Source organism: Ooceraea biroi, chromosome 8, assembly GCF_003672135.1.
Source record: "Ooceraea biroi isolate clonal line C1 chromosome 8, Obir_v5.4, whole genome shotgun sequence".
Taxonomy (NCBI): domain Eukaryota; kingdom Metazoa; phylum Arthropoda; class Insecta; order Hymenoptera; family Formicidae; genus Ooceraea; species Ooceraea biroi.
This window is the reverse complement of record NC_039513.1, coordinates 11,658,477-11,676,894: the sequence shown is the minus strand read 5'-3', so window position 1 is coordinate 11,676,894 and position 18,418 is coordinate 11,658,477. Positions and strand designations below refer to the sequence as shown.

Genomic DNA, 18,418 nt, shown 5'->3' with positions numbered 1-18,418 from the left:
TGCATTTTAAAAGCTTTAATAATACATGATGCAATTCTGCCATAAGTCTCTATAATGACATTGCACAATGCAAAGCCTTCTGCATAATAGCATTACATCAGCCTTGATGGATAATAGAAATGTTGTATTTTTAATTATCTGCAATTAAATTTTCATGTTTGTTTGCTCTTCTTGTTCCTCTTTTTTTATGTAGTATACACATTTTTATCCGTTTTCCTTGTAGAACGTGTACAGATATGCGTCGGACACATATACGTATATGCATCAAACATTTGTGTGGCAACAGCAAGTCATATGTAAAATATTCTCATTTAAGAATTATTTATTCAAGCGCGGCCGTTCATTAATAATACGCAGTACACGTCCACTTTGTACTTTGCCTTGGTGATATCAAAAATAGGGGTCAAGGATAGTGGAGGCTCGTAGCGGACGCTTTGAGAACTGAAAATCAGCGCGTCGTAAATTCCAGTGCGCCTACATTATAGCAACCCGAGCGACGCACCAGCGCCTACGGAACGGCAACCCGTCTTTCGCGGAATGCCTGTGGAATGGCAACCCGACGTACACGCCACAAGTTACCATTAGAGAGACGTGTCGCATTTTTTATCTTTAATTCACGAAACGTCCGCTACGACTCGAAATAATAAATTAGGAGCGGTTATATTTTTATTATAACACAATAAGTCAATAGTGTAAAATAAAATTTAAATTGTTTTAAAAAATTTTTTATTTTAAAGTGGTATATCTCAAAGCAAAATGTTGATGCTCATTAGCAGCGTGACGCTTTGTATTTCACGTCAAGTCGCCAACAATGCAAATCGATATGTGCCAATTGACTGATGCAAATCAGAGGGTGAATGGTCTTGGTTACGTTTGACTGTTATGATTGTGACGTGCGACTTTATTAACAAAATCCGCGACATGTTGTAAATAGTAGTAGATTCGGTCAAGTCAAACAGTCCAGTTTGACACAAAATTTGTCGTGAATTTCTCATATTATTGCGACCAATTTATATCTGTGCGCCTTGTTCGATCTCCTGTGTATTGTATCGCGCGAAGGAACATTATTAGCACAGGCTTGTTAATTATCAGTACCAGGTAATAGCAAAATACTATTTAAAAATGATACATATAAATTCTCTGTAAAAAGATATCTTATTCATTTCTTTCTGACATGCATAAAATCTACATTTGAGAGATCTCTCCTTCCCATTCAAAGAATGTTTGCTATTTATACTCTTGTACGCAGGCGACATACCAAATTAATATTAATGTCCAAAATGTCTATGTCATCGTCAATGGATGAGCGCATGTTAAGAGGAATCAGAAAGGTGATACCGAATCTGATCAGCACTAAGCATAAAGGTCAGGATGGCAGGATTGGGATCTTCGGTGGTAGCACCGAGTACACGGGAGCACCGTACTTTGCAGCGATGAGTGCACTGAGAACCGGTGCCGATCTCGCTCACATATTCTGCACGAAGGATGCCAGTGTGCCCATCAAATCGTTCAGTCCGGAGCCTATAGTTCACCCGGTGTTGGATCAGTGTGATTCGATAAAACAGATAAAGCCCTGGCTCGACCGACTGCACGTTGTCCTGATCGGACCCGGGCTCGGCAGGGACGAGAAGGTGTTCAAGACGATTGTCGAATTGATATCGATCTGCCGCGAGATGAGGAAGCCGTTGGTCATCGACGCGGACGGGCTGTTCCTGGTCTGTCAGAAGCCTGAGATCGTGAAGGACTATCCAGGAGTTATTCTAACGCCGAACGCGATGGAGTTCAGTCGGTTGGCTAAAGCGGTGCTGGACAGGTCCATCGCGCCGAATCCCCTGGCCAAACCCGCCGACGTGAAGCACGTCGCAGAGGCACTTGGAAAGAACGTGGTGATACTGCACAAGGGAGCTAAGGATGTGATCGTGGATGGTCATAAAGGTACCGAGACCGTGTCCTGCGAGTTGGCTGGTTCTGGTAGAAGATGCGGCGGACAGGGCGATCTCTTGTCTGGCTCCTTGACCGTGTTCTGGTGGTGGGCGATCTCTGCTGGTGCCAGCGAGTCCGCTCTGTCACCCTCAATAATAGCGTGTTACGCTGCGTCAAGACTAGTTCGAGAATGCAACGCATCGGCCTTTAAACTGAAGCAGAGGGGAATGTTAACGTCGGATATGCTGGAACAGATTCAGCCAGTCTTCAACGACACTTTTGAGACTCATTGCATCAAGTAATGAACAAAGCCTGTGCCAATCCTATTTACATTTATGTTGGTTATGAGTGATTGATAATGTCTTCCTTGAATAGAATAATATAGTAGTTTATTGGTTATTTTTGTATGCAAATACAGTAACAATTTAGTCTGTTACTTTATTATTATGGATTTTAGAGCTTCGTCGTTTAATGGGAGAGGTCGAACTCGAAGCACTGATACCTGACACATTTCCCAACGTTATTATATGCAATTTATAATTTCGATTAATAAATTCAACTACACGCGTTAAAAACTAAAATGAAAGTGTAACTAAAATGAAAAAAGTGAATAAATATATTTTAGTATGTATGTACATCTGTTATTTCTACGTAATTGCAAAACTAGGTTAAAATTTCTCCATAATAATTCCCAATAAAATAGAATAAGAAAAGAAAAACAGAAAAATTTAAACAGATTAACAAAAAAGAAGATAAACATAAAGACAAGAGATAACCTATCAATCACAGTCTTCTTCTTCTTCTTAGTGTTTAATGGCACCCGATCCCTTTCAGGTTCGATACGGCCAATTGCAAAAATGAGTGAAACACGAAATAACAAGTTGAAAAAAAGAACACTCGGAACAACCGTTGTGCACTTGACGACTGTCCCCTTCGGAATCATCAATCACAGTCGGTGTATGACACATGGACAGTAACCAGGAGAAAGCGAGATGTAGATAGGAAACTATCGAAGGCTGTAGTAACGACATCTAGTATAGCTGCAGGCAGAGAGAGAATCTAGAGAGAGTGAAGCGGATTCACCGGAAGTCGCCATTAGGTGGGCAAGTTTGGTGATGCGAGGGAGATTTAACCCCTTTAGATTCCGATGACTATACATATGTGTATGTATATCGATTACTTAATTAAAAAACTGTTACAAAATGAACAAAGATAAATCTTTATACCTTGATGGACACACACACACAATAATACTTTGATAATATATTATTACAGTGTTACGAATGGATATAAGCAAAGGTCAGGTGATAATGATACAAGAGAAGAAAAATTGTTTTTTTTTCACATATTTATACTGTCATAAGTGCATGAAGTGTTATTTATATACAATTTATAAATGTGTATAATATGAAATAAAGTATAAATAAATGTATATATTACAAAAATATATATATATATATATATACAAAAATGAATAAACTTTGTAATGTGAAAAATACAAATGATCCAGCAAACGCAAAATACCAATTACATTATTATTCAGATATAATTTCGAAGTCAGGTAGATAAATGCAATATACATATACTTGTGTTATGTAGCAACTGCCATGTAAAGTGAGAAAGTATAAATATGTTGCTGTTGCTTGTTATTTGTTAAGTATCCTATCCAACACATCCTTGTGTTTGTAGTTGATGCATAATTCTATAGGAGTTGTCTGTTTTATCTAAAAGAAAAAATACACAATGTAAAAGAAACATTATTATGCTATATGATGAATGTAATAAGTGAGGACATAGTCAATATAACATGTTATATAACTTGTGTTGGGATGTTGGGGAAAGTAAACCAAGAAAACCAAGAAAATTAAAAAAATGTCAATTTCATATTAACAACAAAAATAGTAAGTATACATATTATTAAAAGTAATACAAGTCAGTCTTATAACAAAAGTAGAAAGAATATATCATTCAATATTATGCATAGCCATTGTTTTGCTTCCAAAATACTGTCTACATTTAAAACTTTCTGGAATTGTAATTGTTTAACTTAACGACGAAGCTCTAAAATCCATAATAATAAAATAACAGACTAAATTGTTACTGTATTTGCATACAAAAATAACCAATAAACTACTATATTATTCTATTCAAGGAAGACATTATCAATCACTTATAACCCTGAATTAATGCTTTATCACACACTTTGGCCCATATTCATAGTCGGATCTTATATTTTAGACCGTTTTAAGTTTATTTGCAGATGCTGTATGAATCATTTCATTGGCTATGGAGTACCTGCAGATAAACTTAAGACGGTCTTAAATATAAGATCCGACTATGAATACGGGCCTTTGGCATTCGTTTGAATTGTCCGGAAGCGTACTTTATTTAAGGAACACTAAAAGTTGTTGGAGACCGTTTTTTATTAGCTCATTAATACGTACTTTTTCTTCCAATGCTTTTATTCTGCGCTTGTAAGCCATTTCTTTTTGTTTAAACGTCCTTTTCATTTTTATTTTCGATATTTCACTTTTTTGGTACTGCTGGATTACAGTTTTACATTTTGTACAGTTTGCAATAAGTTCAGCAACTTTGGAGTTAGAAGAACATGTCTTCTCCTTCAAACTTGCATCACCCACTTCTTTTTCAGAAGAATTTTCTTCGGCACATATATTAACAGTAGTTGTCACTGCTGAGGTATTCGTTTCTTGACAATCTCGATTTTCTTCAATACGTTTTTCAATAAAATTTAATGGTTTTAATAGAGAAACTGTTCGTCCTTTGCAGATGTCTACTTTTTTAACAACTTTATTGATGGAACTCATTTCTTGACCTATTTGTTGTTGACCTTCACATTTTGGTACTAAAGATGTCTTTTGCATACATTGCGCTGCTGCTGCATTAGTTTCTTCAGAACGACATTGAGTATCTCCTATATCATGATAAATATAAACTATATGTAACATATCATTATTTATACGTATTATTACTCATGTTTACTTTGTTTTAATACAACAAATAGTAGTAGCATAAGGGCCCAGACACAATGAGAGGAATAAGGAACACAGAATAGAACATAAGAAATAAACAAAATTTCGACCAATGAAAAGCCATGCATGCGTGAACTGGTGATGCATGCATGGTTTTCTATTGGTCAAAATTTTGTTTATTTCTTATGTTCTATTCTGTGTTCCTTATTCCTCTCATTGTGTCTGGGCCTTAACACGTACTATCTGATACTGTTTAATACATTTCATTGAATTTCATACACTAGCTTCAATACTTATGTTTTGTAATTACAAATTGTCTATGTACACTTTACCTGTTTTCCATTTTGCTCGTTTACTTGGTACCTGGGTAACAAGTTCCCCAAAGATTGTTGGAACTGCATGTCGTTTTAACTTTTTGGTTCCATCTACTCGTATAGTTTCAAAAGCATCATGCGTAAAATGATACTGAAAAACATACAGATTTAAAGATTTATTTATTTTACACTATTTTAATATAACATAATGCAAATCTTGCTCGTTTACTACTGCCAATCTATTATCACATTCTGTCAGCAAGTTCTGTCCATAGAATATCAGATTGCAAATACACCTTATGAAGACTATGGATTTGTCGATAGATTCTGCTCCATTTGTTGTCAGACTACTGATTGCTAACTGATTGCTTGCTGGGAACTTACCTCACATAATGCTGAGTGTTTCTTTGGAAGCCAATCTTTTCGTCCAACATTGATTACCCATTTTGCTCTTTGTTCGGGATCTCTAGGAAACATGCACATTTTCACCCCTTTCCTACTTGTGTTCCGGCACTCCTTTGCGTCACAACCTGTCATCTAATCATAAAATTAATGTATATTTTGTAATATACAATTAATCTTAACATGTGTACGTAAATACGTTAAGTAATTAACTTATGGCGAATTCGATTGGATGCACTGGTGCGCACTGAGTGCATACTAAGGCTTGGTTACAATCAACTTTTATAAGAAGAAACATAAGAATATAAATATAAAAATTGACTGTAAACAAGCCTTGGTGTGCACTCAGTGCGCACTAGTGCATCCAATCGAATTCGCCATTACATTTTTCAAATAGTGAATCTCATCGCATTGAAAGTGTGAAACGTCAAACGTGCGAAGAATGCAAGCACCACGAACACAACTTGCGGAAGTTGCCCACCTAATGGCGGCACCAATCAGAAAAGAGAACACGATCCGCTCTCTAGATTCTCTCTGGTTGCAGGGAACTAGGAGGGAAAATTTTGCACACAAAATTACAAGTGTCCATCACATATATCTGTATATGTATACGCGAGTCGTACACGTGGGAATTGTAATAAGTCTGTATTTGCAAAGATTTTTATACATCCTCGTTAGGAGTCCTCGTGAAAAATAGATCGTAAGTAAGAGAACAGAGATTTTGGTCATACCAACAACAATATAATTATAATTTTAAGTTAAGAAGAAAAGATGTAACACGCAGAGGTTACACATGCACTAATTTCGTTGCTGTATTTTTAGTTAATTGTGTTTTGTACAAATACAATTTATATTATTAATAATAATTTTTATAAATAATATAAATTAAAAATAAGCTTACTTTATATTCCTTTATTTTACTCAGGTCACCAAACTAAGTTACCAAGGTATACCTATGGTGTAAAAAATGAAGGTGAAAACAAAGAAAATAAGTCAGGAGACTTCTAAAATGGGAAAGAAAACCAAAACGACAATTAACAAGAAAAAGAATAAAGACTTGAGCAAACTGACTGCAGAGGAATTCTTGGGACAAAAGTTTGAACACGATATGAGCAGTGATGATGGCGAAGAAAATGGAGATATAAGTATGATCTTACATACATTGATATTTCGTTGATATTTTAAATTACATATTCTTACTTTTTTTTGCTATCCTTTTAGATGATCAGGAAAATGGAAGCAGTAAGCAGGAGGACAGTGATAGCTGCGAAAGTGACTTGGATCCTGCGGAACATATGAAATCGTTGAAGAAATTAAAAGATACCGATCCCGAATTTTATGACTTCTTAAAGAAAAATGACAAAAATCTTTTAGACTTCAAAATGTCAGATGACGAAGATGATGACGATGATTTTTCGATAAACAACGATGATATGGACATACCTGATGAAAAGTTGGAGGCATGTGTTTTTTTATTAATATTTAAACAAGATTTTAATTGTTCTTTCTACTTACCTTCTGATAATTTGTTGACTCTTTAAAGGTGGCCAGCGACAATAGTGATTATCAACCAGAAGAAGGAGGAACTGAAGGTAGCTTGAAGAAGAAGATCACGATTCAATTGCTCAAGACCTGGCAACAAGAAATACAAACGGATAAGTGAGTTTTCCTCCTTATTTCTTTATGGATAAATAGCGCGAAAGTGACTATTATTATCCAATAATTTATTTTTACCAAGCTGGCAAAGGTTGATGTTACAAAGCGCATTATGTTTCGACCGATGGTTTTGGTCCTTCTCAAGTGCTGAATATATTTTCACAAAAGGTCAGTTACATTCTAAATCAAAACAAACAATTTCCACAATGAATCAATTACAATCTAACAATATAAATTATAAAAATTATAAAAACGCACACAATATCATCGCTGTGACGCTCCAATACAACATATAAGTACTCACTTGCAGAATATAACCAAACCAAACGATTTTGAACTACGGTGACAAAGTAAGAAAATGACACGAGTCAGTCGATAGACTGTCTTCATCTGAGGCGAATCTTATTATCTCTCTGCATCACAATAACAAGGTCACATCTACTTCAAAATATTGCCGTATACACTTGGAAGGTTTTCTGTGTCATTTTGCGCATTGATTGTTTTATTATGTCGTTTTATAAAATACATTTCGGCTATTTCACGTTTCTTAATATGTTCTTCCCGATGTAAAACCTGAGTGTTAATCCAATCAAATTCGTGATTGCAATCTATATCATATTCGCTTTGTAACATCAACCTTTGCCAGCTTGGTCAAAATAAATTATTGGATAATCGATTGAATTACTGGCTTCATATTAAATCGTTGACTGTATTATATTAAAAAATTTACAGATCAACAAGTACTATCAAGCATGCTATAGATGCATTCCATGCAGCTTTGGAGAGTGTTGCGGTATCGCCCGATGATTCTACACTGTATAAAGTAGAAGGAGGTGTAGGTCAGTGCTTACTAAGAAATCATCAAGCTCATATATCATTCTTGAAATAATTATTAGTTATTCCGTTTTTATCGAAACATAAATATAAAAAATTTTCAGCATTCAATGGCGTGATGGAACTTTGCGTAATGTACTTGCCAGATGCATTGAAACGCTTTCTGAAGCTTGACTCAGAATCTCACGAAGCGCACAAGTCTAAAAGGTTCGCAAAGGTGCGGGGAATTCTGAAATTATACCTGACGGATTTAATCAAGGTGCGTAATCAAGATAAATCCTTCTTTCATATTACATTAAACAATAACTTTGGCATGTATTAATAAATGTCTCGCGTTTTCCACAGTTACTGCAAAGCGTGACCTCGTCCAGCATTCTTATGGTGCTTCTAAAACATCTTCGCCAAATGTTGCCTTACACCCAATCGTTTTCGTCCTTGACTAAACCGTTGCTGAAGATCTTGTTGGAGCTATGGTCAACCGGAGAAGAAACTGTTCGCGTCGTGTCCTTCTTGAACATATTGCGCATCACGACTAGTCACAAAGAATCTATACTCGAGAAACTGCTAAAGGTATGGTTAACGTCACAATTAAACGTATGAATATTTATGAATAATTACACATTTATTTATTTATTTATTAAGATCTTTTCTATTTCAGACCATGTACGTGAAATATGTCCAGAATTCCAAGTTTGTATCGGCCGATACATTGCCAGGGATAAATTTCATGAAAAATTCTCTGATTGAGATTTATCTGTTCGATCACAATCTCTCGTACCACCATGCCTTTCTGTACATTAGACAATTGGCGATTCACTTAAGAAACGCCGTGACACTGAAAAAGAAGGTAAGTAGCATCAAGCAGCAATTAATTGTATCATTTAATGTAAAACTTATATTATTAACGTCCAGACTTTTGTCCTTTTTGCCAGGAAAATTTCCAAGCCGTGTATAATTGGCAGTACATAAATTCCTTGCGCCTCTGGACGGACCTGGTAAACAAGACGAAAGCAAATTCGGCGTTGCGATCTTTGCTATATCCATTAGTTCAGGTATATCTAGTTATTTTTAGTGAGTATTAAAAAAATGATGTACCTTTTTAATGAGATATCGAATTATTCGTTCACAGATTATTATTGGGACGATAAAAGTCATTCCAACAGCGCAATATTATCCCCTGCGATTCCATTGTGCGCAAATGTTAATAAATATCTCGAAGGAGACGAATGTGTATATACCCGTACTGCCGTTTCTGCTGGAGGTATCAAGTCACTTTTGTTTTGGAAAAAATGTAGAATCTCGTAATTGCAGAATTACAAATGCAAATATTTTATAACAATCTGATTTTTCAGCTACTGGAGACCTTTGATTTTAACAAAAAGCACAAGACAGTCGGTCTGAAACCTACACCCTTAATTTATATTTTGAGATTGTCGAAATCGCAATTGGAGGAAAACACTTGTAGGGATAACGTACTCGAAACTGTCTACCAGCTTATACTGGAATACTCGGCGAATGAAAGCAATAAAATGTACTTCCCAGACTTGTATATTCCGTGCATAATACATGTATGTAAAAAAAAAACACTAATGAGGAGAGAAGCTGAGCTATATAGAAATTTTATCAAATTCTGAAAATTAAATCGATATTCATTTGCTTTTCAGCTGAAAGCATTTTTGAAAAAGTGCCACGTAGCAGCCTATTGTAGGAAGATGAAGCATCTTTTGGGCCTGATCGAGGAGAATCGAAAATTCATTCTAAGCAAACGGTCCACGATACATTTGGAGCTGCACAACATGGAGAATGCCACAGAATTGGAAAATCAAGTCAAGGTGGAAGGCACGGCAATAGCCAAATTTTACGCTTCGTGGATCAAAATCCACGAGGCTCAGAAGCTTAAACTTCTCAATAAAAAGGAGGACGAGTTTACCGTTCCCGTTGTGAGGAGGAAGAAACAGAAACTGGACAAGGAGGGTGCGGAGGGCAGCGAGGAGGAGAGTGAATGTGAATTGCGTATAAAGGGGGTGGAGGATAGCGAGGAGGAGAGTGAATTTGAATTCCGCATAAAGGGAGCGGAGGATACTAAAGAGAAAACTGAAAACTCATCAAGCGAGATCAAGACAAAGCCTGAAAAAATCAAACAGAAGAAGAAAAGGGAGAAGAAGAAGAAGAAGATAACTGATGATGCCGAGGATAAACAATTGCAGGAAGAAATGCCAGATATTGTTCAGGATATAAACAGCGATGACTGGGATTAAAGATAATTGTGCGCTCTGTAAATCGATAACGATGCTTCAATATATGCGATTGTACATATGTATTATATAACCTCTCCTTGCTTGTTTCGAAGAAATGTAGCATGTATTTTCTAACCCTTTTTGCGACGCGTTAATGAAGAGGCAAATTGGCAAACTTCGTGATTTTGTAGATTTGTACGCTAGCGCCCTCGGCAAGTATTGCGGCCAAAGTAGAAAGTAATATATCCGAACGCGGCAACGGGAAAAATACTTTTACGAGAACAAAAGAGAGGTTATCCGCGCGTGGCGCGTACATCATTACATATCGAAACAATTACAAGTTGTAATATAACATCTCCTAATATCCAATAATTTTGACTTCGTTTCTACATGGAATAATTCTTTCGCGGTCGATCGTCGCGTGTCATCTCGATATATCGAAAGACGCCATGTCGCTATTCGATTCATTTCAAATTTCAGTTAGTAATGGAGTGCGTCGCGGCGTGATTACGTGCGTGTATTTTAATTGCTCGTAGGTTTCGATTGTTCAATAGTGAATTTTAGACGCCAAAAAGTATCCGGACTGTTCGTCGTAAAGAGACGGTTCAATATCGTGTATATGCTAATATATCGCCAGTGCAACGATAATCCATTTTTGTGTACCTGGAATCGATCGTAACCTCCTTTGCACCTTCATTATTCTTTCGCTAAATGTAGCAAAAATCACCAGCGGGTATGTACATGTCAGTTTATTGCATTAATCTTTTTACTAAAAAGAAGCATCTTTGGATAGAAAAGTCAATAATTTCACGTTCGGTTTAACAAAGAAAAATGAGTTCTCACCTGTTCATGTTTAACAGGAAAGAACGATATTTCATCTCGCAGAAGTGACTTTCTGATATCGCGCAGCGGTCTCTAATTCTGCCTCGCTCTTACCCTAAAAATAAGTAGAGATATTAATTATCATTCGCAAATAACGACAATACCGATGATACCCAATGCGTATGCGTGTGTGCGTAGGTACATGTACCTCGCGCAAATATAGCAGCGGCCGTGCAGTAGAATTTACGCACGTTTCCAATTAATGTTTCCGTTTATCTTAGCTTAGACAGAATTGCATTGCATGCTTATATAATCGTACGTGCGTGTATGGGACGCATATACGCGTACCCACGCGCGAGCGTGTGTGGGTATTAAATCCGTTGCGAAGCGCGATGCACGTCGCTGCTCATTCATCTCGCATCAGCAAGTTCTTCGCGCTCGATTGTTCTTTCGTTCCCCCGGCGAGGGGATATAAATCATCTCGTAATCCCGCGAGCGAGGGAATGTAAGCCGCGAATAATTAAGGATGTATCGTGGAAGCGTGACGCGGCAGATAATTAGCCGCAGGTACGCTCGCCCAGGAGAGCATCGTTACTAATCTATCCAATGTAGCTCGTGGTCGCGCGTCCGCAGTCCGCGTCGCTCTTCCGGTCCGCTGAACAGACTCCGCATGCAGTTACACGAGGGGAGAACAAAGGGGAGACATCCGTTTCCGTTCGGCGATTTGCCGGCGTAATCGGAGTTTTCGGCTCCGGCGAGTTCTCCTCCGACCAAGTTCACGGTTCGGCTTCATTTGATATTTATCTTTTACAAGCGGACCGTGTGGCAGCGAGCAGTCTCACGGTATCCTGCACAAGTGCAGAAGTTTGTGGTTCTAAGTAGGGTGCGCCCTCCTCGTGGGATCTAAGTGCGACCTGCGAATGGATGGCTCTTTTATATATGTAGGAGTAATAATTAGCAGAGTAAACGATAAGCAGATTTTGCTTGTGCATTTTCTCTCGCGAGGGCAAATATCGGGGATAAGAGCCACTGTTCCTTCTTCAAGTAGCTTCTTTGTTTGCAAAAATGGAATTCATTTGCTGAATAGATGCGCGCGTGGAAGTCGCCGCTCGTCTCGCTTGCGTAATTTTTATTATCGCGTCACGCTCATTTTTATTAGCGTCGTTAAGCTACGCACGCTCCGGCTAAGCGGCTTAACGCCGTTCTGATTAGCAGCCACCTGCGGACAAAGCCGAGCCCGCGCAGGACGGCTATTTTTTGGGATTAATAGGCGATGTTTTTTGCGTTTCATGCACCTGCCGTATCTCCCGCTGTGACACGGCCGAGCGTGTCCCCCGTGGACGCTAGGAATTTCGGCGATTAAGCGCGACTATCATTCCTCCCCGTTACATTTCTCATCTCATTTGCATGCAAACAAGCGACACAAACTGCACATTTTATCGGCGAGAAGAAAGCGTTCGTTAAACTCGGATTTAATCCCGGGCGAAAAGAAATTAGTTTCGCTACAGTAAGCTACGATAAAGTTAGTCTACTAATAAATCACGATATTTCTCGTCTCTCTCGTTTAAGTATAAAGTTAAATTACAAGATGTATTATTTCTTTCTGTGTTGATGATGCATTACGGTTCAGTGTCTCGTCATTAGGCGCAAATTTATCGGATTATTGATTACTGTGTACACATCTTTAGTAGTTCGCCTCAATTGATTTTACTTTAAAGCGTGCTAATCACGCTGAACCGACACACTATTGTACGTCGGAGGTAGTGCAAGTAAACGGGCGAGGCCCACGCCACCATTGTTTTCACAACGTCTAACGAATGGTTAATTACCGCGCCGCGGCTACAGAAATGCGTTATTGTTTGCAAGTACTGAAAAGGATGCAACCGGGACAGAAGGCCGATGCAGGATACAGCGGATGAGAGGATGGACGGGAGCAGCGGAGCTGGGTAAGGGAACAAAGAGGAGGAATAAAGGGAAATGCTTTGGAAATTTTAGGGGAAGTAGAGGAGGTCGAAATGAAGCGAAGATGGAGGAAGAGAATAGAGAATAGAGGCATTGCGTATGCACAAGAGAGAAGGATCTTGCTCTCTCTCGGTCCCTTCCTCTCGATTCAGCCTTGTTTGCCGGCTCATTAGTCGCAAAATGGCGTCTAATCTGATTTACACGGCTTCTTCCTACGCTTCGCGGGACACGACAAAGAAGAACTTCGATTATTTTCGAAGCGTCGAACGCGGCGGTGCTTCATGCCCTCGCGTCGCAGACAGAGAAAGCGAAGACGTTGCTCGCCCCACGGCTAACACACAGAAGTCCGATCGAAACGAATTATCGGGTCAATCGCAAACTCCTCGCTGACTCGCCTTTTATCGAGCGAAACGGGTATATCGGGTGTACCGCATGAATCTCAAGTGCTTGGAAATGATGTTGTATGTTACAGTGGATGATGGGCTTTAAAGTAGCCGAGATACTACTTTGTTGATTATTCTTTGTATGCATGTAGAGAATACAGAGAAGAATCTTTAATCATGTCTCAATAAGAGAAAAATATTATTCAAGTCTTGCAAATGTCTATGTAATATATATCCTTTATATCGTATTATATTTTAGACTTTACGTTATCACGTAGAAATTAATCCTCTTCATCGTGTTTACACGTTCGCTCAATCCTCGCTGATAAATCTTGAAACGTTCTATAGAATTCCAAAGACCGTAACCTGCGGCCAGGCACGTTCGCATTATTGTTCTCTCTTATGAGATTCCTCTTCGTGGATAATTCCGCACGTACGTAGCCCTTCCATCCGCCTTTTCCTTATCTCCACTTCGCGAGCTTTACTTCCCTCGTGGAGCAACGCAGGATGGATAGAGATCTTCCACTAACTGAATCGTCGTCACCAGAAGGAATTGTTACTTGCGTGCACACAAGATTGGATTTTCCAATCATTAAGTAGTTGATGGCCCTTCGTTCCTTTTCCTCAACAAGAAAGAAGAGTATTTCTTGTTTCCGTAACGAGAATGTGAAATATCTCTATTATTTAAATTATCGGTTAATATCTAAATTATCGGATAAAGTAGGATAAAGGAATACCAGAATTTATTTGTATGATATTTCGATAACAATGAAATTGTTAATGAAGAGTACACAAGATATTATTTATACGATATGTTTGCCGATATCCTCTAATGATGAAGCGATAAAAATATTCTTTAACGATACATTGTTAAACATACATACGGTATTGTGCGTGCGATATTTTTAATAGAATACCTTTTACCTTATTGTATCGTTATTATTATCGTTCATCTGTTAATTACGCAAAATGCGATGAACAGAAGGACTAGGACAAACAGAAATTTAGCTGTTGTAATTCGAGTACATGCCAGTTCCCTTCGCCACGAGGAACATGTATCACGAGCTATTAGTACCGCACAAACATTATCGGCGCGATCCTAAGCTTATTAAACAAATTTCCCGTGATATGAACGAAGAGACCATTAAAACTACTCCCCTTCCTCCATCCTGCATCTCGCGGCCGCCTATGCTTACGTACTCCTCGTTTAACTAACGCATAACAACTTCGCCTCGAAGTATTAAATATTCACAGGAATTACATAGTACTGGCGCGTGTAGTTTCATAAACTCGTCGCTCATCATGTTGTCTATCGGATGCTGCACGCCGCGAGAGGAACGATGAAAGCGCGCGTCTCAGGTATCACCGTTGTCGGTATCGATGTAGTTTCTCCCCCGGGACCGTGCGTCATGCGAAATTACCGCAGGGGAATTGGTCCAGCGATATCGCATCCGTCACAATCGCGAGGAGACGGATCTCCTCGTGAGTTTCGTCATGTTTGAGCGCTCACGTTTTCAGGGGCTTTCAGTGATAATAATTTTCAGTGAAAAATGTCTCGATACAAACGTCCCGTGATATTCTCGTCACAAGGATACCTTACCTGTAACACGATTGATGAAATTTCAATATTTTCCAACATAAACTGATGCAATTGGATCACGAGCGTGATCATCCGATATGTCGATACATTGATGTTGATACTTGCATGTAGGATGTAGAGATTTACAAAATTTATTATTAAAATACTTCTGTCAGATGTCCTGTTCTCCACTGTTCGCCGCATTTCCTTCTTCATTTTCGATTTCGTTAAATTTGTTAAATTTTTATAGCAGTTTCAGCGTGACGCGTTGCGATCTCATGAGATCCGCACGGCGCGATTCCGTACCGCGGTATTATATTATTCCGAAATTATCGTCCACATAGTACGACGTGAGTTATGCCACGATGATGTAATAATAAGATCGCGAAAGAATGTGAAATGCTTCAACGGAATGCTGATTTCCATTGAATTGTGAACGCTGAAATGCGTGATAGGATCGCTTCTAAAATTATTTCCGCGATGATAGCGAACAGCGACATTCGATAAGATTATTGATGCTCACCGAGTCAGACAAATGAACGATATCTCGTACACGTCCAATCTAAATTATTTTAGATTACTTCCTTTTAAAAATAAATACACCTCTGTATGAAACATCTGTATGAAAGAATATTTTACAATATTGCGATTGTGAATATGACACTTGATTGACGTTTACATTGAAGATAATATTGATCTGTCAATTAAGCGATATAACTGCATATGAAAATTGTACATTTACGTCATGCTCCCAATAACTCTGAAAATTATCTCATTCAGATGTTTCTTGCTTGCCACACAATCTTGTTTAAGCGATTTTATATTATAACAATTTTATCTGACAGATATTGTTTATAAAAAAAATTATTTTTCCCGGTCGGTGAAACTGTGCTCTCCTGAGAACGTAAATGTACGGTCCTCATTACACCATCATGCGAGAGTCGTTTACCGTTTTGAATAAACGCCAAATTCCGCCCGTTTGCGGGATGGTGGTGTATCGTGAGACCCGAAAACCGCTACGTACGCGTACCTACGCAGCACGTGTACGTGTAATAATTCAACGTGCCGTAATAACGAGTTGCTAACTGGCTAATGAATAACCGGTGCAAATTAAACAGCTCGCAAATCGAGTTTCCCCATGCGCGGAGTGTTTGCGGATCCTGATTGCTCATGCCGATAAGTGAAGCTTACTGGCAAAGAAAAAAAGTGTCGTAGCACGTTTACTTGACTGCACGAGCATTGACGAGTACATTGAATTTCAAGGAAAAATCCGGTTTTCTTGTTTTCTATGAATAACTTGATAGCATCTCGCTTTAGCTAATCGAAAATATGTCTATTATCGAGAAATAACCTTGTGCTTGCTGTACTATTTATTTTTGTGAATTAATAGGCGCTTGCATATTTTACTTCACAGTTTATATTTTATATATAACTTTGTACAGTGAATTCAGCAGCGATAATGCTTCTTCAAATTTTTGTTGCACCGCTGGTGCATTACAGATGCTTTATGCATCTGCTCTATGCACATTTTGGAACATATCGCGTAAAAGGCATTTCGATTGACGTATGTAAATAATTTCAAAAGGCATTTTGTCGTTGATATTTATTTTGTTATTTCTAAGAGTCGTGTGCCGAATAGATATATCTTCCAAAGAAGTTATTTCAAGTACCACCTTGAAATCTACTATTGCAACACATAAAATAAAAATATGATTTAATGGAAAAAGCGTATCAATCTTATCAATAATTTATTATCCACATGCAATAATAAAGTTTCATCACAACTTATATGTTGCTTTAATTCTATACATAATATCTTTTAAAGTATTGTGCATGCATTTTATGCATAGCATGAAATAAGATACGTTCAATATGTTATAAGTGATTCAGAATTTTCCTACATAAATATCAAGTACTTGTATATATATGTCATTGTTAAGTAGAAAATCAAGCTAAAGACTTACATTCGCTAGTATACGGAGGCTAAGCCAGATAGGAACAGCATACATTAAAGATGAAAATCTTACTTTACTTATTGGGAACAATTATACTAGTGATTGTAACGTCATCTGAAGTAAACGCACTTGCTGCGTCCGATGCGTTGGCCACTTCAGTCGGCGAAGCTGATGCTGAGGGAGAAGGGAGCATTAATGCTATCCACGATAAGCATGAGATAGAAAAACTTTGTAAAGCACTGTGCAAAATCACTGGACAAGAACGACGACGAGTGAAAAGAATTTGTAAGTGCTGATCAGTGCTGATAAACTAGGCCACATCTAAAGTGTAAAATGATAAATTGTACAGATCTTTTTATTGAAATAAATATAATATAACAACGTAATAAGCATAAAGTTGTTTCTTTCTAGAATAGTATTTTCGCATAGACATAGTAGAGTGTATCTCCAAATCCTAGAGCTTCGACCATTATCTAATTTAACATCACTTATGTGGATTTTCCCGCATTCATGTCGTTTTCGGCATAGATTAATCCACTTCGTTGCGCGTTATTCCTTTATGTCAGTTGATTTAAAAAAAACTTGCGACACAAATGTGTACAATTTGTTCACTGTGCACATCCATTGATATTTATGACACATAATTTCCTGTGAAAATTCATTATTTCTTTCCTGCAAAATTTTTCATACGTATGACATTAGCGGAAATGAACTACTTTATTTATAACAAAACAGAATGGTAAATTATTCGCAAAATTTGCACATATCTTCCATGAATAAATATATATTCCAAAGAAGTTATTTCAAGCATCAACTTGATATCTATTATTGCAACTCATGAAATAAAAATATGGTTTAAAACGTATGGTTTAAGCGATCAAATTTATTATCCGAATGCAATAGTAAATTTTTATTACTACTTATATGTTGCTTTAATTCTCTACATAGTGTCTTTTAATGTATCGTGCATACATTTTATGCATAGCGTGAGATAAGATACGTTCGATATATTATAAGCGATCTTGAATTTTTCTGTATAAATATCGGGTACTTGTACGCCAGTGTCAATAAGTAGAAATCAAGCTAAAGGCATTCTCCAGTGTACGGAGGCTAAGCCAGATACGAACAGCATAAAATTAATCAAAGATGAAACTCTTACTTTTCTTGTTGGGAACAATTATGCTAGTGATCGTAACATCACCTGAAGTAAACGCAACTGCAGCTTCCGACGCGTTGGCCACTTCAGTCGGCGAAGCTGATGCTGAGGGAAAAGCCAAGTTCGTTGCCATCCCCGGGTCTGTGCTAGACGAGCTGTGTAAAGCATTGTGCAAAGGACGATTACCTAAATTTTTGCTTGTACT

General features: G+C 37.8%; 3 protein-coding genes across 6 annotated transcripts; 2 read left to right on the top strand and 1 right to left on the bottom strand.

The window, feature by feature from the left end:
• The first annotated feature begins 538 nt into the window (after positions 1-538).
• Positions 539-2,529, top strand: LOC105280739 (ATP-dependent (S)-NAD(P)H-hydrate dehydratase). Its single transcript, XM_011341494.3, has 2 exons — positions 539-1,098; positions 1,250-2,529. Exon 2 carries the CDS (start codon positions 1,272-1,274, stop codon positions 2,223-2,225), a length of 954 nt encoding a protein of 317 aa, XP_011339796.2. The 5' UTR covers positions 539-1,098; positions 1,250-1,271; the 3' UTR covers positions 2,226-2,529.
• Positions 2,530-3,253: 724 nt separating this feature from the next.
• LOC105280737 (THAP domain-containing protein 4) lies at positions 3,254-7,261 on the bottom strand. 4 transcript variants are annotated; one of them, XM_011341490.3, is made up of 6 exons: positions 7,145-7,261; positions 6,830-6,913; positions 5,612-5,764; positions 5,246-5,378; positions 4,368-4,855; positions 3,518-3,647 (listed from the first exon to the last, which is right to left on the bottom strand). In XM_011341490.3, the coding sequence occupies exons 3-6, from the start codon at positions 5,762-5,764 to the stop codon at positions 3,570-3,572; spliced, it is 852 nt and encodes a 283-aa protein (XP_011339792.2). In that variant the 5' UTR covers positions 6,830-6,913; positions 7,145-7,261; the 3' UTR covers positions 3,518-3,569. The 4 variants fall into 4 exon arrangements, with proteins under 4 accessions (XP_026827774.1, XP_011339792.2, XP_026827775.1 ...); XM_026971973.1 differs by lacking the exons at positions 6,830-6,913; positions 7,145-7,261 and adding an exon at positions 5,842-5,976 and having other exon boundaries at positions 3,254-3,647; XM_026971974.1 differs by lacking the exon at positions 6,830-6,913 and having other exon boundaries at positions 7,145-7,238.
• On the top strand, positions 6,179-10,465 carry LOC105280738 (nucleolar complex protein 2 homolog). The gene is made up of 12 exons (XM_026971972.1): positions 6,179-6,329; positions 6,555-6,774; positions 6,851-7,089; positions 7,173-7,288; positions 8,018-8,124; positions 8,224-8,378; positions 8,465-8,689; positions 8,778-8,966; positions 9,052-9,171; positions 9,249-9,380; positions 9,472-9,687; positions 9,784-10,465. The coding sequence occupies exons 2-12, from the start codon at positions 6,597-6,599 to the stop codon at positions 10,375-10,377; spliced, it is 2,271 nt and encodes a 756-aa protein (XP_026827773.1). The 5' UTR covers positions 6,179-6,329; positions 6,555-6,596; the 3' UTR covers positions 10,378-10,465.
• Positions 10,466-18,418: the final 7,953 nt, after the last annotated feature.

Coding starts and splice junctions, on each gene's coding strand:
- LOC105280739 (XM_011341494.3), top strand. CDS start 1,272: ATGTCCAAAATGTCTATGTCATCGTCAATGGATGAGCGCATGTTAAGA.
- LOC105280737 (XM_026971973.1), bottom strand. CDS start 5,886: ATGCACTCAGTGCGCACCAGTGCATCCAATCGAATTCGCCATAAG. Junction 4,856..5,245: donor ACGAGCAAAATGGAAAACAG/GTAAAGTGTACA, acceptor ATCATGATATAG/GAGATACTCAATGTCGTTCT. Junction 3,648..4,367: donor TAAAAGCATTGGAAGAAAAA/GTACGTATTAAT, acceptor TTTTTCTTTTAG/ATAAAACAGACAACTCCTAT.
- LOC105280738 (XM_026971972.1), top strand. CDS start 6,597: ATGAAGGTGAAAACAAAGAAAATAAGTCAGGAGACTTCTAAAATGGGA. Junction 6,775..6,850: donor CGAAGAAAATGGAGATATAA/GTATGATCTTAC, acceptor CTATCCTTTTAG/ATGATCAGGAAAATGGAAGC. Junction 9,688..9,783: donor ATATTCCGTGCATAATACAT/GTATGTAAAAAA, acceptor TTTGCTTTTCAG/CTGAAAGCATTTTTGAAAAA.